At 37.7% G+C, this 23,108-nt stretch overlaps 1 protein-coding gene across 1 annotated transcript; it reads left to right on the top strand.

The window, feature by feature from the left end:
- The first annotated feature begins 2,652 nt into the window (after positions 1-2,652).
- On the top strand, positions 2,653-3,597 carry LOC102913073 (olfactory receptor 5P76-like). The gene has a single exon (XM_006978637.3). It carries the CDS (start codon positions 2,653-2,655, stop codon positions 3,595-3,597), a length of 945 nt encoding a protein of 314 aa, XP_006978699.1.
- The last annotated feature ends 19,511 nt before the right edge of the window (positions 3,598-23,108 follow it).

The raw sequence follows: 23,108 nt of genomic DNA, 5'->3' as shown, positions 1-23,108 counted from the left end.
GTTCTTTATAGACATGAAAGATATGAATCCATTGTTAGATGTATAGGGGTCAGAATCACAGTACACAAATTCTTTGAACTCTAGTCTCTGCTCTATCTAATGAAAAATGATAATAATAAAATCATCTACACCCTAACACATTGTGAACATTCACTATGTGTAAAATGCTTAGCAAAGTTATTAGTATAAAGGGATGTTGATAGAAATATTGGCTGTAGTTTTTGCAGTGGTTATCGACCCAACCCTGCAATAACAGGACTACAAAGGGTTCTGAAGTTAGAGTTAGCAAGAGAACTAAAAGACCACTGAGTCTTCAGACTGAAGAGTTGGTATTCTGCCGAGATCTAACTACCTCAAGGGAATGAGTCAAGAGGTGATACTTTGCCTCTATTTCCATTCTTCGAGGCACCCAGGTCATTTAACAATTCTAATTGTTCATGCAATTTTAAGACTTTCATGCTCTGTCTTCTTATACACTATTGGAAATGTGTAAAACTTTTTTGTTATTTAAAATTCAACTTTGCGGGGTGGTGGTGGTGCATGCCTTTAATCCCAGCACTTGGGAGGCAGAGGCAGGCGGATCTCTGTGAGTTCCAGGCCAGCCTGGGCTACAGAGTGATTTTCAGGAAAGGTGCAAAGCTACACAGAGAAACCCTGTCTCAAAAAAAAAAACCCAAAAGACAAAAAAACCTGAAAACCATAAATGAATGAATGAATGAATGAATGAATGAATAAATAAATAAATAAATAAATAAATAAATAAATAAATAAATAAAATTCACCTTCATATGAAATCCCACCTCATGTTCCCCTGGGGTACTTGATGGCATATGTTAAAGGTGGCAATTCAAAGGACTTAGTGATAAAGATATTGAATGAATGAAACTAGGTTTAGTTTTTATATTTGAAGTTTAGCATTATTTACTTCTTACAAATATCCAAGTAAACTTGGAACTAATTGCTCATAAGAAAATTTGTTATATTATGATGCAGTAAATAAGAAACAAATCCTGCATGACTATGCATGAACACCTAGAGAGAACAATATAATGAACTGACCACTTGAGAATTGACAGATTTTGGAAGCTTAATTGTTTTTGCCCATGAATTGACTCAGTGTCCATAACAGAAAATAATGTTCCATGATACTTCCAAATTCACAGTTGAATTTTCAGCATCTTCAGAGATTTATCCCCAGAGGAGGCAAAAGTTAAAAGATGACTACATAACCACCACAAATTTGACTTTTTACTGAAAGATGAATGTGTTCTCACTTCAAGAGGTAGGACTTTGGCTTTTGGTAATGAATGTGGCTCACTGGTTTTCATTTATCATCTGAGAAAAAACGTTTATGTACTCAGTCAGAGTGCTAAAAAAGCAGGTGTAATCAAGTAGTCAGTCCGTGAGTCATCTTGGCTGGCTCTGTTTCTATCATAAGTTTAATGAGATCAAGCAGTCATAATCAGAGTACCAGGATCCCTGTTTATCTACACACAAAACAGTAAGTCATATTTTTCAACATTATCTAAATGTGTCACTGTTAAAAGAGTTGAGTGGCTTTGGGTCTTTACTGAAATTTAAGGATTCAAGTATAATATTTAAAAGTTGTTAAAAATTGTGCACAAAGACTTAACTCTGCTTGGAAAAAGCATACTATATTGTATGCCACTGCATATATGTGGAAAACAACATTATTTCATGTTATAAAAGCCCAATTAGAAACTAGTGTTATAGCAGGAAGTCATTGGTTTTGAATAAGCCTGTTTTAGTTATGTGTGGTGTATCTAGTGTGGTTTTTCATAATGATTGCATAGATATTTCAAATTATTTGTTAAAACATTTTCTGTTTCAAATATATAAAAAAATCTAACAAATTTACAGTAGATAATTTTATTGATAATTTGAAATTTCTGTCTAGTAGGTGTGTGAGTAATAATTTATGTAGGGAACTCATACATTATCTATTAACAACCTTAAAAAACAGTCTTCCATCAATTCTGGTATATAGGAGTCAAAGATTTTTATTAATTGACTTTATTATTATTTAGGTGTTAAGTAGGGGGTTCAGACAGCTTAGGGGGGTCAAACTGATTTTACTGGCTGTTATGTACCACATTTAAATAAAAGAATCTTTTTCAAAGTTATTAAAATAATATTTTGTGAAAATGTAATACTTTATGTAAAACCAAAACATATTTATGAAAATATCACAATTTCATAAATTACGTATTTGCATTCATGCATAATTATTAGATTAACACTTGTTTTTTAAAGAAGCATATAAAATATTATCTGCTATCTGAGTATTTCCTCCAAATCTCTTTGCATTTATCTTCATTAATATACCCAGAATTTATTTCTGTTATTCTCATCTATCTTCTCTTTTTATATTTTGCTTTAAGGTGTACTTGGTTAAACAACATAACATGTAAAGAAAAGGCCATATCACATGAGGGAAAATTTTTAGGTAATTGGGCTAAAGAACTTAAAAATTATAGAATGATTCATCCCTGCAGGAAAATAAAAATGGATGCTTGGACATCTTTAAACATAATTGTATTGTGTATTAATGAAAGTGAAACTACCTATTTACAAATCCCTTCCTGTAATGTCTTCATCACAGCCTTAATCTGGCAGCAGCTACACTGCCCCATGGCTTTCCTGGAGGATGGGAACCACACTGCAGTGACAGAGTTCATTTTATTGGGCTTAACAGATGACCCAGTCCTTAAAGTCGTCCTCTTCATCATCATCCTGTGCATCTACCTGGTGACTGTGTCTGGGAACCTCAGCACCATCCTCCTCATCAGAGTCTCTTCCCAGCTCCATCACCCCATGTACTTTTTTCTCAGTCACTTGGCTTCTGCTGACATAGGCTATTCATCTTCTGTCACTCCCAATATGCTTGTCAATTTCCTGGTGGAGAGAAATAGTATCTCCTACCTTGGTTGTGCCATCCAGCTTGGTTCAGCTGTTTTCTTTGGGACAGTTGAATGTTTCCTTCTGGCTGCCATGGCTTATGATCGCTTTATAGCAATCTGTAACCCACTGCTTTACTCAACCAAAATGTCCACACAAATTTGTGTCCAGTTGCTTGTAGGATCATATATCGGTGGTTTTCTTAATGCTTCCTTCTTTACCATTTCCTTCTTTTCTTTCCTCTTCTGTGGACCAAATAGAATCAATCACTTTTTCTGTGACTTTACTCCATTAGTTGAACTCTCTTGTTCTGATAACAGCATCCTTACAGTTATAGATTCATTTTTTGCTTGGTCCATCATTTTGATCACAGTACTTGTCATAGCTGTCTCCTACATCTACATCCTCATCACCATCCTGAAGATGCACTCCACTGAGGGCCGCCACAAGGCCTTCTCCACCTGCACCTCCCACCTCACTGCAGTCACTCTGTTCTATGGCACCATCACATTCATCTATGTGATGCCCAAGTCCAGCTACTCCACAGATCAGAACAAGGTGGTGTCTGTGTTCTACATGGTGGTGATCCCCATGTTGAATCCCCTCATCTACAGCCTCAGGAACAATGAGATTAAGGGTGCTCTGAAGAGACAACTTGGTAGGAAAATACTTTCTTAGAGACATATGTCATTTTGAAAGACTTGCTATAGTAATAATACCTAATTGATACAATATTAATGTGAGTGTCCTGAATGAAAAAGCTGATTACAGTGTTAGCATGTGAGGAGCTTTCCAACAAATATGGGCATTCAAATTTCATGTTGCATAGAAAATTAAAAATTTGTTTAATAAAAATCAAATTAAATTTTAAAATTGAATGCATAAATTAATCATTCTGATATAAATTGCTAAACATACTTTTGAAGTTACATAAATATTTTTCAAACTTGTTCATCATTAATCATGTTACAGATTAGATCTTAATTGCTCCCAAAGTCTCATGTCATTGGCAAAAACCTGTTCTGTATTGTGGTGCTCGTGGGGAATGCTAGAAACATGTAGAAATTGAGACTAGTTGTGATATTTACTTTACTCAAGGCATGCCATAAACACGATATATCACTCAGAACTTTTTCTATTTTCCTTATTGGCCAGGAGGTGAGTGTCTTTGTTCAACCATCCATTTCTACCATAAAGTGCAAACACACACCATATCAATGGCCTCAACTCACCATAGACTGAGACCTCTAAAATTCTGTTCCAGGAATAACACTTTGCTTTTTGTTTATCAAAAAAACAAGACCTTTTTTTGCTTGTTGATTATCTTAGCTATTTGTTATAGTAACAGAAAGCTGGTTAATACAGACTTCAATCTGTTGGGCTGTGTGTGTGTGTGTGTGTGTGTGTTTAACATTAAGCTATCTTGAGATACATTGTTAACTATATCCATCCTATTACATGATAAGAAGCAACAAGAAACTAAAATTCCTAGGAATATTATAGAAAGGTTATCTGTAAGGCTGAACTGTGTAGACACATGAAACTTCTGATCTGTGGTCCTGGCCTTTGGTCATAGCCTAATTGTGGGGGTCTGTAGAGAAGAATAGGGAATCCACCTCTAGTTAATCTGTAAATTTCTATTTGTAATAATTTTTTCTATTTTGAAAGTTTCATATATTATAGTATGTATATTGATCATATCCACTATTTTCCCCAAACTTCATATAGTGCCCTCAGTCAATGTATCCTTAACTTAATATCCTTTTATAAATATTTTGAATTATTTCCTTTATTTGGGGGATTATAATAGGATTATATTCCTCTTTCTTCACTCCAAGTCCTCCCATAAGCCCCTCCTTGCTCTTTCAAATTCATAGCTTCTATTTTTCACTTTTTTAATAACTCCTGAGTCCAATTAGTGCTGCACATATGCACATGGGTGTGTGGATATCCACAGGGTATGTAACATACCAGCAACTGTGTTCACAAAAGAAAGAGACTCTCCATCCTCAAGAACTATCAATTGCCAGTAGCTCTTTTGACAGGGTTGAGACAGAGCTCTTCTTCAAATTCTCCTAAAATTTTGATGGCCTTGATCTTGCACAAGTAACTGTATTAACTGGGCAACAGCCGCATTCTATACAGAAGTCAGAATTGCATAGCACTTTTCTCCATCAGCCAGCTCTTACATTCTTCCCAATACCCTTCTGCAATGTTCTCTGGGACTATTAAGGTGGATATTGGTATTGATGACCCATGTTCAGATGAGCACACAGAGTACTTTGACCAGCTATTGGCCTCTTCATTAAACACTACACTCTGCATAAAGAAGCATGTCTCACCAAGGTTAAAAGCCATAGCTTCTTCCCTGGGTTCATGATTCCTTCCTCCATGAACTCCTGACCTTTGTGTCCCTGCCAAGCTCTGGCCTCTTGCCTGGGCTTTTGTTTGTGTTTCGATGCCAGGTCCAAAGTGTGAATTCTTGTGCTGGAATGAGCAGGTTCCCAAGTTTCCAAGAACTAAGAGAAACAAACCAAAACAGGTTCCCAGAAGAATCAAGCTTCTAACTTCAACCATGAGACTGAGAAAAGGAAAGTTTTAGAAAGACTTCATGGCCAGAGACACACCCTGCTCTGCATGCTGGGGCTGCCCTGGCTGTCTTTCCCTTGAAACTGTGGTTATGTTCAGTGGAGATTCAGGCAGTCTTCAGATGATGATGGCTATCACACTCGTTCTTTTTCTTTTCCTATCTCTGCCTGATTGCTTCAGAAAAATTCCATCTTTGAATATATTTTAGAATTACCGTTTTTGATTCCTACAGGTAAGGGCTCTATTCTATGTCACTGGGTTTATGATAGAAAATAAGTCAAAATAGAATTTATCTTCTATGATAGGATTCCAAGAAGGAAAATTAAAAGTAAGTGATATGGACTATGAGTTTCAGTTGAGTACTTTGAGGGAACAAGACAAAACAAAACAGAAGCAAACAAAAAAGAAAACCACCTGAGTATAGGAAGTTGATGTGCTAGGGCACAGAGTGTTCAATATAGTCATCTCTCAGAACTCAATACCCCAGCAAGGACTGCAGAATGTTCTTCAATTCATCTTGGATGGAACTCTCTTTGTATAGTTAGTTGTGTGAATTCAGTATTCACACATGTGAATGAGATTTCCTTTTGAATTTTCAGTTGCATCAATGACAGAATTGGTCATTTTAATCAACCTCATAGGGACCACAACTAGACAAGTAATAAGTGATATGTTATATATCAAAGTAGTGTTCATAGGGTAACAATTCTGCAAACATCTCTAGAAAGCATAAGAACATGGGTAGGTGACCTTACATTCAAATATTCTCTCTTAACCTTAGGGATTTGATAATTTAGAAGAAAGTACTACCAACATGCACTGTAAGTTTAATGTTCTTTGGTAATAGGTAGGGCAAAAGCCAAAACTAGGTTATATCCCTAGGAGACATGCTATTGACAAACATCACACATACTCTAAGGAGACCAGAAAATGTAAGTAAGCAAACCATTCACAGACAGAAGCCACAGAGTTCTGGGTTTGAACTTGTATGCAATGTGGTCAAAAACAAGAGATATCTCAAGGTAAATTGAATAAATCAACAAACAACTTGAAGCTCAAGTTTTCCTATCAAGTGCAGAGAAAGATTGCCAAGCGAATAGGAACATAGGAATACTAAATGTGGAAGTTAATGAAAGCAACATATAAAAGAAATGAAACATTTGGTTGATATTGGGAAGAATAAATCAGGTCATAATATATTAATTTTATTAGGATTATCACAGATACTTCAAATGTATATAATTACAGAAAATCAAAAATAATGTGAAGATGATATAAAAAATGTTCAGGGTGGCATGGCAATATAATAACAGCCAGGACAATATGTCCTTACTTGAGTCCAGCAACGCTACTAACATAGGTCCTGAGAAATGCAATGTAGCTGATGCATGTGACAAAGACCTTAAAATACTCTTTGTGAACATGATAGTGACCCTTAAAGAAGAAATTAATAAATCCCTTAAAGAAATTTATGAAAAACAAACGGTGGAAGGAAGTGAACAAAACAATCCAAGATTCAAAAAATAGAAATAGAATCAATAAAGAAAAGCACAACTGAGAGAATTTGCAAATGAAAAATTTAAGCATTTGAACCAGAACCTCAGAGGCAAATCTCAGCAACAAAGTACAAGAGGTAAAAGGGAGAATTTCAGGCAATGAAGACCTGATAGAAAAAAAATGGATACCTCAGTCAAAGAAAATGTTAGATCCAAAAATCTTCCAGCAGAAAACATCCAGGAAATCTGGACACTATGAAAAGACAAAACCTAAGGTTAATAATAAGCATAAATAAAGAGGAAGAAAACAGCTCAATATTTTCAACAAACTCATAGAAGACAATTTCTCAAGCATACAGAACACCAAACAGACTAGACCAGGAAAGAAAGGCCCTTGGGCACATAATAATCAAAACACTAAACATACAGAACAAAGAAAAAACATTAAAAGCTTAAAGGGAAAAAGACAAAGTAACATATTGTAATGGCTTGTTTTGTGTGTCAACTTGACACAAATTAGAGTCATCAGAGAGGAAGGAGCCTCGGTTAGGAAATGCCTCCATGAGATTAGCTGTAAGGCATTTTCTCAATTACTGATCAATGGGGGAAGACCCAGCCCATGGTGGGCTGGTGGTCCTGGGTTCTATAAGAAAGCAGGCTTTGCAAGCCATAAGAAGCAAGACAGTAAGCAGCACTCTTCCATGGCCTCTGCATCAGTTCTTGCCTCCAGGATCCTTCCTTTAATATGAACAGCAAGATGTGAGTGTAAGCCAAATAAACCTGGCACAGTCATATCTGAATGAAATTGCAGAAGTCATAAGGCTGGCACAGCCACTTGACAATGATCCAGCAAAGCTGAACCACATGATGGCTGCCATGCCACCTTTGGTTTTCATCTCCACCTGTCGCATACTTGGGGCACCTTTAATATTTATACAGTTTGGGGATGTTGGATTGATGGAAAATTTTGTATGAATCATTTAAACCTTTTCCCAGCAGTATTGTTTCTAAGCTTCCCCAGGAAAGTCCTGAACACACTACCCCCCCCCCACTTTTAGGGAGATATTCTTATCTACTTGAAGGTCTTCCTTATGCCTTGGAGGTTGTGATACATAAAGAAGCCAGAGGTCTCTTCATGAGGCTATGAGACATTCTTTAAAACATCTGTTCCTGTATTTACTCAGGAATAAGATAATCAAAACAAAGTAAACTTAAAAAGATCAACAAGATTCAGTGGGCTAGAAGAGTTGTCCAAAGTTCAGATTATAAGCCTCTTCCCACTCTATACTCAGACAATTATTTGGCACATACTTCTGCACTACACAGAGATATATTGATGAGCCAAGTATGGAGTGGAAAGATGATAAAAGAATGAGATGTCAAGACCTCCCTTTCTTAGAAAAATTAGCACATGCTGTGGTGTCATATGACCAAGGAATAACAGAATGCCAAGATTAGACATATAGACAAATTCTATAAACATACAAATGTGAATATTGTGTTATGCCAGAATTTGAATAATAACTGAAGTAGCTTTAGCCTGAGGAATTTTCCTGGGCACTCTGACCATTAAGAGTTAATACACTGCTTGGAACATGGCAAAATGTCCATAGTGGCTTGAAGATTTTATTTTGGTCTAGTGTCCTTGAAGCAACCAAAGCTACCAGCCTGAGAATAGGCTGTCATATGCTTCTCAATTCTTTTTTTTTTTTTTTTTGAGACAGGGTTTCTCTGTATAGTTTTGGTTCCTGTCCTGGATCTCGCTATGTAGACCAGGCTGGCCTCAAACTCACAGAGATTCACCTGGCTCTGCCTCCCGAGTGCTGGGATCAAAGGCATGTGCTACCACTGCTCAGCTGCCTCTCAATTCTTAAAAATTGGGTTTTGGCTTAATGAATAAGTATGATAAATCTGTTTATTAATGATGTCAAAACTTGAGGGAAAATGATTGGAAATGATAACTCTGTTCTGTCTTAGTTTATTAATGATGACTAAAAGATGAGCAAAAAGAAGTGAAACACATGTCCAAAACCAAAAATGATATGATCTATGTTTTGGAGCATCATGAATGTATCCCTTCTTATTAAATTCTGTATAAATAAAGAAGCACTCTGGCTGCTAGTCAGTCAGGCTGCAAGATTCTCCTAACCACCATGGTCTGGCTCAATTCCTTCCCTCACCAACACCCTACACCCTCTGCTGGGACCCGTCCACTGCTGGGGATGGCTCCTGGCATAAACCCTTTCATCCCTAACTTGCTTTTTGTTCATGGTGTTTGGCCACAGCAATAGAAATCATAATTAAGACACATATACAGGCAGACTTTTTAGAATAACACCTAATTTTTTAGTAGAGACTCTAAAAATCAGAAAAGCCTAGACAGATATTCTACACATTTTAAGAAAGCACAGATATCAGCCAAGACTACTATACCCAGCAAAACTTTTAGTCACAGTTGATGGATAAAAATAAGACATTCTGTGATAAAACCAAATTTAAGCAATTATGTATCTAGAAATCCATCCTTACAAAATGTGCTAGGAAAACTCCAACCAAAAGAGGTCAATCACTCTCAAGAAAACACAAGGAAGAAAAAAATCCCAGACCAACTAATCAAAAGAGGGGAAACACACACACACACACACCCCACCACCACCACCACCACCACCACCACCACCACCACCACCAGAACAACAATGAAATAACAGGAATTAACAAACCCTCCTCACTGATAACTCTCAATACCAATGGTATCAAATGCCCAGTAAAAAGACACAGACTAACAGGTTGGTTTTGAAAACAGGATCCATCCTTCTGTTGCATCTAAGAAGCACACCTTACCATCAAAGACATTACTTCAGGGTAAAAGGATAAAAAGAAAATACCTATGATGGGACACCTTGTGCAACTTTGAGGCAGGGGAAGTGCTTGGACTTGTCTCTACTGGATGTGCCTTCCCATGGGAGGCCTTGCCTTCTTGTGGGTTGGGGAGAGGCTGGGGGGCAGGAGGAGGGAAGAGGGGGATCTTTGATTGGTGTGTAAAATGAATGAAAAAAATTTTCTTAGTTAAAAAAAAAACCACTATTCATTTACTAAGAAAAGAATTCCAAGCAAATATACCTTATAAGAAAGTTAGTGTAGCCAATTTAATATTTGAGAAAATAGAGTTCAAACCAAAACTAGTCAGAAGAGATAGGAGAGGGCTGTAGGGTTAAAGAGCCAGCCAAAGAAATACACCCTGACCCTGAGACCAGAGCTAATTCACTGGCCCTGAAATCAGAACCAAAATGTTAAAAAGGGCCAGTGAAACACACCTTGGCCTGAACCACAATAAAACACACCTTGGCTTGAAACCAGAACCAAAGTAACACACCCTATCCTTGAACAACTCAGCATGAAAACCAATCAGTCCCTGAGTATGAAATCCAGCCAATCTCTGAGCTTGTCCAAGCTCAGGAATTGAAATCTGGCTAATTCCCACCGTGAAAAATCTTTACCTTCGAAAAACTCCATCCCTAAGAAACCCTATATAAGCCCTATGCCTGTTCAGTTTGGGGTTACCTTTTCCCATCCTGGAGGCAGCCACTCTCCTGGATTCCTCCCTTCCAATAAATCTCTTGAATGAGGTTTGAGTAACAACCTTATTTTGCTGGAGTTGAGCAGGACAGAGAAATAATAACTTTCGCCAGATCAGAGCTGTAATGGCTCTCACCAGAGTGGGAGCAGATACTCACTCTGAAAGTGGGAGACTTCAATACCCCATTCTCAACAAAAGAAGATCATTCAGACAAAAATAAACAGAGAAATACTGGAGCTAATAGACATCATAAACCAAATGGGCTGATGTAGTGGGTAGCCATTCCAGCTTGGATCTGGAAGTTCCAACCCCCATTGAGACTCTGGCAACTGTCACACCTACAAGGCGGGGCCAAGGGAGGCGTCTGGAGACCCAAGACCTGGATGGGCAAGAGCTCTCTCTGTTCCTGGACCCTAGACGGTAGAGGTTGACTGAGCAGAGCTCCAGAGAACACTGCTGGACTGCAATACACCTTCCCCAGACCCCCGCAATCTACCTATTCCTTCATTTGTAAGTCACCCACTAAATAAATCTTTCTTTTAAATACGTGGAGTGGCCTTAATAATTTCACCAATAGGCTTAATAGATATCTACAGAACATTTTACCCAAACATAAAATACTATATCTTTTTCTCAGCATCCTATGGAACTTTCTCCAAAATTGACTACATAGTTGGATGCAAAAGGCAAGGTTCAACAGATATAAGAAAATTAAAATAATACCCTGTATCCTATCTGAGCACCACAGACTAAAGAACAGAAGCAACAGAAAGCATACAAACTCATGGGAAATGAACAATTCACTACTGAATGAAAAATGGGTCAAGACAGAAAAAAAGAGACTTTCTAGAACTGAACGAAAATGAACACACAAAATACTGAAACTCATGGGTTATAAGTAAGGCAGTTCTAAGAGGCAAGTTCATAGCATTAACTGCCTTCATTAAAAAATTGGGGAGATCTCATACTAGTAACTTGACAGCACACTTGAAAGCTCTAAACCAAAAAGAAGAAATCACATCCAAAATGAGAAGATGGAAAGAAATAATCAATTGAGGGCTGGAATCAATAAAATATAAAAAAGATGCTGCTTCTCTTTATATGTATCATTTTATCATATTTCATCACTTCTTATGAATTACTTGAATTTAATTTAATTTTTCTATTGTCATTTTAAGCAAAAAATCTTTGCATTGTTTTTAAAATGATGTTATCAGTATTATAATATGCATTCAGAGAACTTCATACTTATCTCTGAAGTAATTTTGACAAAATATAAAAATGCCCAAGACTTTATATGTTTAATATCCTAACACTACATTAATATTATATTAATCTGCATCTTATATATAGTCATTTAAAGGCACCATGAGGTAGCTTTAAATTTTTTATTTAGTGTGATTTATGGATTCCAAAATATAATGAATACATATTTATATTAAGCTAGGTATTTACAAGTTAAATTCCCTTTCTATGTTCCTGTAATGAATATATTCCCCTTGTTCCCATAAAGTCCATATTTCTGATGATATAATCCAGGTCACTGCTGGAACAAGAGCAACCACTGGGACATGTAGGAATCTCAGAGAGTACATTCTGGAATTTTCCATCTGGAAGTTAAGAGAATAATGAGTATACGCTGAATTCCAGCTTCACTTATTTGAGGCTGCTTCCCTGTGCTTGTACATGGAGTGAGCAAGCATGGGCTCCCAGAGGACCTTTGTTTTCAGAGAAAGAGATTCAACATTTATGTGGAGACTTTAGTGGGCGGCACTGGAAGTGGGAAAGTCACTGTTCTCTCATGTGAAAATGAAAATGATAAAAGCAACTGCATTCTAAAATTACATTGAGAGTTCAATATGTGTAAAATGCTCTGCATAATTTTGAGTGTGAAGGAGGTCTGAAGGGATATTACTTCTAACTACTGTAGTGGTTCTTAGCATATTCCCTTACATGTGGGTCTACAAGGGCTTCTGAAGTTAGGATTAGCAAGAGAAACAGAGTAAGACTGAGCCTTTGGGCTGTAGAGTTGACATTCTGCTGTGATCTACCTGCATCAACACACTGAGTGAGAGTTGACACTGGCACTGTTGCCATTCTAGAAGACGTGCAAACTTCTGTAATTATTTTACATGTGTAAAGTAAAATATTTTACTTTCAAGGCATTGATGTTCTTCCTTCTGAGATGTGAGTAAAAGTATTTTTATATAACACGACTTTGCATACAGATCCCCTTATGTTTTTCCAAGGTACTTAATGGTGTACATAATAGTTAGCAATATAAGTATTTATTCTCAAATACAAATTGGAGGGTTGATACTAGATTCAGTGTAAACTTGGAACTAATTTTTCTTTCTTTTTTCTTTTTTTCATTTTTGCATCTTGATACTGTACTTTATTTTTTTATTTTATAATTTAATTTAATTTTACATATCAGCCACAGATTCCCTTGTTCTCCCCTATCCCCCCCCCTACCTTCCCCCCAGCCTACCTCCCATTCCCATCTCCTCTAGGGCAAAGACTCTCTTGAGGATTGAGTTCAACCTGGTAGATTTAGTCCAGGCAGGTCCAATCCCCTCCTCCCAGGCTGAGCCAAGTGTCCCTGTATAAGCCCCAGGTTTCAAACAGCCAGTTCCTGAACTGAGGACTGGACCCGGTCCCACTGCCTGGATTCCTCCCAAAAAGATCAAGCCAATCAACTGTCTCACTTATCCAGAGGGCCTGATCCAGTTGGGGCCTCCTTAGCTATTGGTTCATAGTTCATGTGTTTCCATTTGTTTGGCTATTTGTCCCTGTGGTTTTTCCAACCTTGGTCTCAACAATTCTCACTCATACAAACCCTCCTTTTTCTTGCCAATTGGACTCCTGGAGCTCCAAAGGATACTGTCAACAAGGCAAAGCGACAGCCTACAGAATGGGAAAAGGTCTTCACCAATCCCACATCTGACAGAGGGCTGATATCCAGAATATATACAGAACTCAAGAAATTAGACATCAAAATGCCCAGCAGTCCAATTAAGAAATGAATGGGCCATAGAACTAAACAGAGAATTCTCAACAGAGGAAACTCAAATGGCTGAAATACGTTTAAGGAATTGCTCAACATCCCTAATCATCAGGGAAATGCAAATCAAAACGACTCTCAGATACCACCTCACACCTGTCAGAATGGCTAAGATCAAAAACACTGAAGACAGCTTATGCTGGAGAGAATGTGGAGCTAGAGGAACTCTACTCCACTGCTGGTGGGAATGCAAGCTTGTACAACCACTTTGGAAATCAATATGGCACTTTCTTAGAAAATTGGGAATCAATCTCCCCCAAGATCTGGAACTAATTTTTCTTAAGGAAAGTTATTACATTTTGCTGTAGTAAATATTAAACAAGTCTTAGAGAGAAGCCTTAAAGAGCCATCTGGTTCCATAAGTCATTCATGTACAAGCCCATGGATTTTATCTCAAAGGGACAAATATCAGTAGCTTCAGAGTATTTGTCATGTTGACATTTGCCTTTTCCTTTCCCCCACCATGTCATACAAGCTCCTGACATTATCTTCACCATATGTGTGTAAGTATGTTCCTAAACAAGTTAGTGCAGTCTGTGGTTCCTAGTGTGGTTTTCAACTATAAGAATAAATGGGATGCATCTACTTTATAGAGTCTTCTTTCAAATTGAGCATCAATAATTCTGCTTCTAATAGGTAACTGTGACATTCATATACCTTAAGATGATTTTTTTTCCAAGACAAGGTTTCTCTGTGTAGCCCTGGCTGTCCTGGAACTTGCTCTGTAGACTAGGCTGGCCTTGAACTCACAGAGATCCACTTGCTTCTGCCTCTCTAGTGCTGGGATTAAAGGTGTGTGCCATACCACCTAGCCTTAAAATTAATTGTTATTAGTGCAAGAAGAATTTTAAAGTAACAGAAATGCTTCAGTAGTTTTAGCTCTTGGCTCCTGTGGAAAGCTTGTTTTCACAAGAAAACCTCTGCAATGGCCATCCTGGTATAGTTGGACCGCTCTTTCCAGGGTGCCCAGAGTAATGTGAATGGTCAGTGGCAAAACTATTGTTAAGTTTGAGCAGAAGAGTCTATGAAAAGTAAATCAGAGGAAAAAGTCAAGTATTTAGACAGGTTAAGCACTCCCTTCTACACCCACTATTTATCTAAAGAAGTGGCTAATAAATCCAGGGAAATGACAGAGGGTCACTGACCTGTGTCAACCAGGAAGTGTGCCAATGAGAGCTCTAGATGTTCCGTGTCCAGTGGAGAGGAAAAGAGGGTCAAAGCACAGTACATGCAAAGGAACATTCTAGTCAAGTGTGGAGAAAACATCAAATTCTGCTCTTCCTGTTTTCCTTTAGATTTATGGTGAAAATTCCCGGAAATGTTGAATGAATAAAATAATATATCTCATCAAAACACTGAATAACTAAAAGCCCAGGAATATTTCATTCCTATTTAATTTGTTTTGAGACAGGGTCTCACTGTGTAGCTCTGACTGTCTTTGAACTCATTAGGCAGACCAGGCTGACCTCGAACTCACAGAGATCCACTTACCCCTGTCCTGAGTGCTAGGATTAAAGGTCAGTGCCACCACACATGGCTATTCCTATTTAATTTTAAAAGTTACTTAATTCTGGCATGTGACCAAATACCTCTGGGAATTCTAGAGATAGTATTTCTTTTAATTTTATAAAACATTTCTTTTAATTTCACAACATAATTACCTTGTATTGGTAGCAATCCCACTGTACGGATACAAAACCTAAGAGCCAAAATAAAATACAGTGATGTGTCCAGCATCTGCCTTGTCTGATTACAGTTCCTGAGTTTTTGGTATTTTGCATATTCATTTTCATTCAATTCTAGAAAGTCTTTAATTTTTTTCTTGACACATTTTTCATTCAGTAGTGAGTTGTTCATTTTCCATGAGTTTTTAGGCATTCTGTTGTTTCTACTGTTGTTGATATCTAGCTTTAGTCTGTGGTGCTCAGAGAGGATGCAGGGTGTTGTTTTAATTTTCTTGTATTTGTTGAATCTTGCTTTTTGCAACTGAGTATGTGGTCAATTTTGGAGAAAGTTTCATGAGATGCTGAAAAAAAGATATAGTCTTTTGTGTTTGGGTGAATATTTGGCAAATATCTGTTAGATCCATTTGGTTTATAGTATCTGTTAGCTCCAACATTTCTCTATTTACTTTTGTCTGGATGATCTTCTCTTGGTGAGAGTGGGGTATTGAAGTCTCCCACTATCAGTGTGTGATGGTCAGTATGTGATTTATACTATAGTAGTGTTTCTTTTACGAACTTAGGTGCTCTTGTTGGGGCATAGATGTTAAGAATTGAAATGTCCTCTTGGTGGATTTTTCTCCCTGTGATGAGTATGTAGTGTCCTTCCCTATCTCTTCTGACTAGTTTTGGTTTGAACTCTATTTTGTCAAACATTGACTTGGCTACACCAGCTTGCTTCTAAGGTACATTTGCTTGGAATATTCTTTTCATCCTTTTACCTTGAAGCAATGTCTATCCTTGATGATAAGGTGTGCTTCTTGGATGCAGCTGAAGGATGGATCCTGTTTTAGAAACCATCTTGTTAGTCTGTGTCTTTTTACTGGGAATTTGATACTACTGATGTTGAGAGTTATTAATAGCAGTATTTGTTGTTCCTGTTATTTTGTTGTTGTTGTTGTTGTTATTGTTGTTGTGGTGGTGGTGGTAGTGGTAGTAGTGGTGGTGATGGTGGGGGTGGTGATGGTTGTGGTGGTGATGGTGGTGATGTGTGTATGTGTGTGTGTGTGTGTGTGTGTGTATTTCCCCTCTTTTGATTTGCTGTTCTGGGATTTTTTTCTTTCTTCCTTGTGTTTTCTTGCTTGTAGTTGTAGTTTTCTTTTGGTTGGGGTTTCCTGAGCACCTTTTGTTTAGCTAGATTTGTAGATAGATAATTGCTTAAATTTCTTTTTTATCGCAGAATATCTTATTTTCCCCATTGATTGTGACAGAAAGTTTTGCCTGGTATCTGTGCTCTCTTAGAATCTGTAGAACATATGTCCAGGGCCTTCTAGCTCTTAGAGACTCCACTGAGATATTGTGTGTTATTCTAACAAGTCTGCCTTTGTGTGTTACTTTGTCTCTTTCCCTTGCAGCTTTTAATATTCTTTCTTTGGTTTGTATGTTTAGTACTTTGATTTTATGTGCTGAGGGTCCTTACTTTTCTGGTCTAGTCTATTTGGTGTTCTGTATGCTTGGGAAATTGTCTTCTATGATTTTGTTGAAAATATTGAGTTGGGTTGTTTCCCCTTCCTCTATGTTTATTATTCTTAGATTTTATCTTTTCATAGTGTCCCAGATTTCCTGTATGGTTTGTGCTGGGAAGTTTTTAGATTTAACATTTTCTGAGGTATCCATTTCTTCTATCAGGTCATCAATGCCTGAGATTCTCTCTTCCATCGCTTGTACTTTGTTGGTGAGACTTGCCTCTGAGGTTCCTCTTGAAGTTCCTAAATTTTTCATTTATAGATTTTTCCTCAGTTTTGACTTTCTTTATTGATTCTATTTCTATTTTCAGCCCTTAGATTGTTTCATTTACTTCCTACCACTGTTTGTTTTTCATAGATTTCTTTAAGAGATGTCTATGGATTTCTATTGCTGTGAAGAGACACCATGACTATGGCAACTCTTACAAAGGAAAAACATTTAATTGGGGTGACTTATATTTTTAGAGGTTTAGTCCATTTTTATCATGGTGTGACATGGTAGAATGCAGGCAGACATGCTAATATTCCTACATCTTGACCCACAGGCAACATAAAATGCTCTGAATGTCACATTGGGTGAAGCTTGAGCAAAGATGTCAAAGCCTACTCCCAAAGTGAAACACTTCCTTCACGAGGCCATACTTACTCCAACAAGGCCACACCCCCTAATAGTGTCACTAACTCTGGGCACCATTTTCTTTCAAACCATTCACATTTCCCTCCCTGGCCATCAAAGGCTTATAGCCATATTACAATGCAAAAATGCATCCAATTCAACTTCAAAAATCTACATAGTCTATAACAGTCTGAAACTTATTTAAAAGTCTAAAGTTCAAAGTCTCTTCTGAGATTCAAGCAATTCTTAACTGTATTCCCTTGTAGAGTGAAAATTAAAAAAAAAAAACAGATAACATGCTTCCAACATAATGGCACAGGATATACATTACCGTTCCAAAACATAGGGAAGGGTCATAGTGAAGAAATACTGGACCAAAACAAGACTGAAAACCAGCTGGGCAAACTCCAAACATTGCTGCATCTCCATGTCTGATGTCAAAGGGCTCTTCAGATTTCACTCTTTCCAGCTTCGTTAACTGCAACACTTCTCTCTCTTGGGCTGGTTTCACTTCCTGTTAGCAACTCTCCTGAGCAGGTATCCAATGGCTCTGGCATCTTCAAAAACTTTGGGTCTCCAAGGCAATCTAGGCTTCACCTTCACAGCTTCACACAGTGGTCTTTCTAGACCTTCATTCAGGGACACCCTGACACATGCCTTGCCTAAGTGGCTTACCTTAGTCAAGGAGGAATATTCCATAACCCCTTTTGTCTGTCCTTGACTCTACAGACTGAATCACATTGACAAAGCTGCCACGTTCTGTTGCTTGCTGGAGCTGGAACATGGCCTCTTCAATTACATCTTCACCATCTTTCTGTGTTTGGTAGTTTCCTTCACTGTCTAAGTTTGGCTGTCCTGAAATGGATCTGTAGACCAGACTGCCCTCATACTGAGAGATCCACCAGCCTCTGCCTCTGGAGTGCTGTGATTAAAGGCATGTGCCGCCTCACTTGGCTCTAAGCTTTTCTTTAGTTCTTTTTCACAAGTTGGAAACTTAGCTGGGTGGGATTTTTCCCTGAGATAACCACTCCCTTTATTCCATTTCATGATCTGTTTATCTCCTTGAAAACAGGACATAGTTTTGGTGCACTTCTTCTCCTCAAATTTTACATTTTGTATTTTTCCTTGCTCAGCTTATTCCTTTTCCTTATATATTTTTGTAAGCATGAGCACTGGTCACCACACAACAGAGTCTATACTAGGCTGTTTTGAGATTTCCACAGCCAATGGAATTAATCCAAATCTCTTCACTTTAGTCTCAAGCAGACTCTCTGGCAAGGACAAAAGCAGCCATATTCTTTACCACAATATCACAAGAATGATATCTAGGCCACATTTTAATATTCCTCTCCTCTGAAATCTTTTGAGCCAGGTCCACACAGTTTATAAAACCACACTCAGCACCATAGTCTTCCATGTTCCTGTTAGGATGGTCCATTAAGCAGCACTTAAAGTGTTCAACTACTTTTCTAATCCACAGTCCCAAGGTCCATATTAATTCGAACAAAAGCATGGTTAGGCCTATCACAACAATACCCCAGTCTCTGTTACCAACTTCTGTCTTAGGGTTTCTTTTGCTGTGAATAGGTACCATGACCACAGCAACTCTTATAAAGGAAACATATTATATTGGGATGGCTTACATTTTCAGATGTTTAGTACATTATCATCATGGTGTGTAGCTGTAAGTTTCTCTGGTCTCACTCAGCCCCATGGTCCTTCAGCTGTTTATAAAATAATCATTCATGGGCTTAATATTAATTGTAAGTTATATGGACTATGGGTCAGCTTCTTGCTAGCTAGCTCTTATAAATTAACTCAACCATTTCTATTAATTTATGTTGCCATGTGCCATGGCATTGCTGGTCTGCTGGCATCGTCTTGCTTCTTGGTGGCAGGCTGGCGTGTCCTCTGACTCCACCCTTCTTCATCTCATCTTTAGTTTGAATGTACTGCCTAATCTTATCCTGCTCTACCATAGGCCAATGCAGCTTTATCTATCAATAAATCAGAGCAACACGTATTCACAGCATACAGAAAGATATCCCACAGCAATGGTGTATAGGCAGACATGGTGCTGGAGTAGATGAGAGTCCTACATCTTGACCTGTAGGCAACAGGAAGTGGTCTGAGTACTACTTTGAGTGAAGAATGAGAAAAGGAGACCTCAAAGTCCATGCCCACAAGTGATACAATTCCTCTAACAAGGTCACATCTCCTAATAGTTCCATATCCTCTGAGAGCTATTTTCTTTCAAACCACGATAAGAGATTTATTAATTTATTTTTTAAGGACCCCTGTCATATTCATAAAGGCTATTTTAAGGTTTATGCTTCAGCTATGTTGCAATTCTCAGGACCTGCAGTGGTAGGGTTACTGGGCTCTAGTAGAGACATATCATCCTCAATGTTATTATATGGCTATGTCACCCTGAACACTCCTGATGTCATCTGCACATTACTTTTTATTTCTGTGATTATGTATATAAATATTCTAAGTAGCTCTGATATTTTTAATAAAAATAATATATTATGGTCTGTTGATTCATCCCAGTATCAATCAAATGTTACTGGTTTCATTTCTTTCATATATTGCTTTCACCGACTTTCATGCTTAGTATTCCTGGATTCCTTTGGCTTGACAATCTTTCTGTACACTTGATAGAAAAACTTGGGCCACAAGTTGTTTTCATTTATTCTATTTACCTTGAGATGTCTTTTGTTTTTGACCATATTGAATACAAGTTAAAGGCTAGAGCTCTGTGACTGCTATCTGTGCATGGCTTGCTTATTTATATTTCCTGTTTTCCTGAGAATATATGTGATTATCAATAACATGTCTCCTAGGGACATACTCTAGTTTTGGCTTTGCCACTAACCATCCCTAAATAACATTAAACCTACAGTGCATGTTGGTAGTACTTTCTTCTGAATTATCAAATCATTTATGTTGGGAGAGAATATTTGAATCTTAGATTTCCCCTGCTCTTGGTTCTCATAATTTCTAGGAATGTTCACAGAATTCTTATCCTGTAAACCCTATTTTGATATTGAACTCAACATTTATAACTGTTCTAGTTGTGGCCCCCATGGGTTAGATTAAAATGACCAATGCTGCCATTGTTGCAAGTGAAAACTCAAAAGTAAATTGCATTCACATGTGTGAGCATCGAATTCACACAACTAACTGCATAAAAATAGCACCCCATCTAAGATGAATGGAAGATCATTCTGCAGTCCTTGTGAGGGTGTTGGGTTCCCAGTGATGATTATGTTGAACACTCTGTGCCAAAGCACATCAACGTCCTATACTCAGTTGGTTTTCTTTTTTTTTTGGTTGTTTATATTTATCTTGTTTTGCCTATTTCCCCTCAAAGCACTCAACCCAAACTCATAGTCCACATCACTTACTTTTAATTTTCATTCTTGGAATCCTATCAAAGAAGATAAATTCTATTTTGACTCTTGTAGTGGGTAGCCATTCCAGCTTGAAGCCCTCCAGTAACAGACTCTTTCTCATTTGCAACCCCAGTGATGTAGAATAGAGCCCTTACCTGTAATAATTGCAAACTGTAATTCTAAAATATATTCAGAGATGGATTTTTTTCTGAAGCATTCAGGCAGAGATAGGAAAAGAGAAAGAATGAGTGTGATAGCCATAATCATCTGAAGACTGCCTGAATCTCTACTGAAGGTAACCTCAGTTTCAAGGGAAAGACAACCAGGGCAGCCCCAGCATGCAGAGCGGGATGTGTCTCTGGCCATGAAGTCTTTCTAAAACTTTCCTCTTTTCAGTCTCATGGTTGAAGTTAGAAGCTTGATTCTTCTGGGAACCTGTTTTGGTTTGTTTCTCTTAGTTCTTGGAAACTTGGGAACCTGCTCATTCCAGCACAAGAACTCACACTTTGGACCTGGCATCAAAACACACACAAAAGCCCAGGCAAGAGGCCAGAGCTTGGCAGGGACACAAAGGTCAGGAGTTCATGGAGGCAGGAATCATGAACCCAGGGAAGAAGTTGTACTGCTCTCAACCTTGGTCAGACATGCTTCTTTATGCAGAGGGCGGTGGTTAAAGAAGAGGCCTATAGCTGGTCAAAGTACTCTGTGTGCCCATCTGAACATGGGTCATCAATACCAATATCCACCTTAATAGTCCCAGAGAACTTTCCAGAAGGGGAGTTGGGAAGAGTGTAAAAGCTGGCCAGTGGAGAGAAGTGCTGTGAAATGCTGACTTCTAGATATAACATGGCTGTTGCACAATTAATACAGTGACCTGCACAAGATCAAGCCAATCAAAATTCCAGCAGAATTCGAAGAAGAGCTTGGTCTCACCCTTGTCAAAGGAGCTACTGGCAGCTGATGGTTCTTGAGGATGGAGAGTCACTCTCTTTTGTGAACACAGCTGCTGGTATGATACTTACCCTGTGGATGTCCACACACCCATGTGCATATGTGCAGCACTAATTGGACTCAGGAGTTATTAATAAAAGTGAAAAATAGAAGCTATGAATTTGAAAGAGCAAGGAGGGGCATATGGGAGGATTTGGAGTGAAGAAAGGGGAGTGTAATTATATTATAATCTCCCAAATAAAGGAAATAATTTGAAATATTTAAAAGAGGATATAAAGTTGGGGGTGCATGGAGCAGGGACACTATGTGAAGTTAGGGAAAATAGCAGTGGGTAGATATGATCACTATACATACTATAATATATGAAACTTTCAAAATAGAAAAAATTATTAGATATAGAATTTCACATATTAATTAGAGGTGGATTCCTTACTCTTCTCTACAGACCCAACAATTAGGCTATGACCAGAGGCCTGGACTAGAGATATGAAGTTTTATGAGTCTACATGGTTACAGATAACATTTCTATAATATTCCTAGGTATTTTAGTTTCTTGTTGCTTATCATGTAATAGGATGGATATAGTTAACAGATTCATCTCAAGAGAATGTAGTGTTAAAAAAAGAAAAAACACAGCCCAAAAGATTGAACTCTGTATTAAACAGCTTTCTGCTAATATAACAAATAACTAAGATAATCAACTTACAAAAAGAAAAGTGTTATTCCTGGAACAGAATTTTAGAGGTCTCAGGTGCTACTGAGTTGAGGCCATTGATGTGGTCTATGTTTGTACCTCGTAGTAGGGATGCGAGGGTTGAACAAAGACTCTCACCTCCTGGACATTAAAGAAGATAGACAAAGCTCTGAGTGACATGTCATGTTTATTGCATGCTTTGAGTAAAGTAAATATCACAACTAGTCTCAATTTCTAAATGTTTCTAGCATTCCCTAAAAGCACAATATTAAGGAACAGGTTTTTACCAACGACATGAGACTTTGGGGACAATTAAGATCCAATCTGTATCTTGGTTAATGATGAACAAGTTTGGGAAATATTTATGTAATTTCAAAAGTATGTTTAGCAATTTATGTTTGTCTGATTAGATTTATGCCCTCAATTTTAAAAGTATTTGATTTTATTAGACAAATATCTAGTTTCCTGTGCAGTATAAAATTTGAATGCCCATATTTATTGAAAAGCTCCTCACATGCTAACACTGTCATTAAGTTCTTTCAAACACGACACTCACTTTAATATTATATCAATTAGGCATTATTTCTATATCAAGTTTTTAAAACTAACGTATGTCT

The sequence above is a fragment of the Peromyscus maniculatus genome, chromosome 1 (genome assembly GCF_049852395.1).
Source record: "Peromyscus maniculatus bairdii isolate BWxNUB_F1_BW_parent chromosome 1, HU_Pman_BW_mat_3.1, whole genome shotgun sequence".
NCBI classification, from domain to species: Eukaryota; Metazoa; Chordata; class Mammalia; order Rodentia; family Cricetidae; genus Peromyscus; species Peromyscus maniculatus.
The sequence above is the reverse complement of the archived record's forward strand: the minus strand, read 5'-3'. Positions and strand labels throughout refer to the sequence as shown.

What these genes read in the sequence shown, in the direction of transcription:
- LOC102913073 (XM_006978637.3), top strand. Translation starts at nt 2,653, where the DNA reads ATGGCTTTCCTGGAGGATGGGAACCACACTGCAGTGACAGAGTTCATT.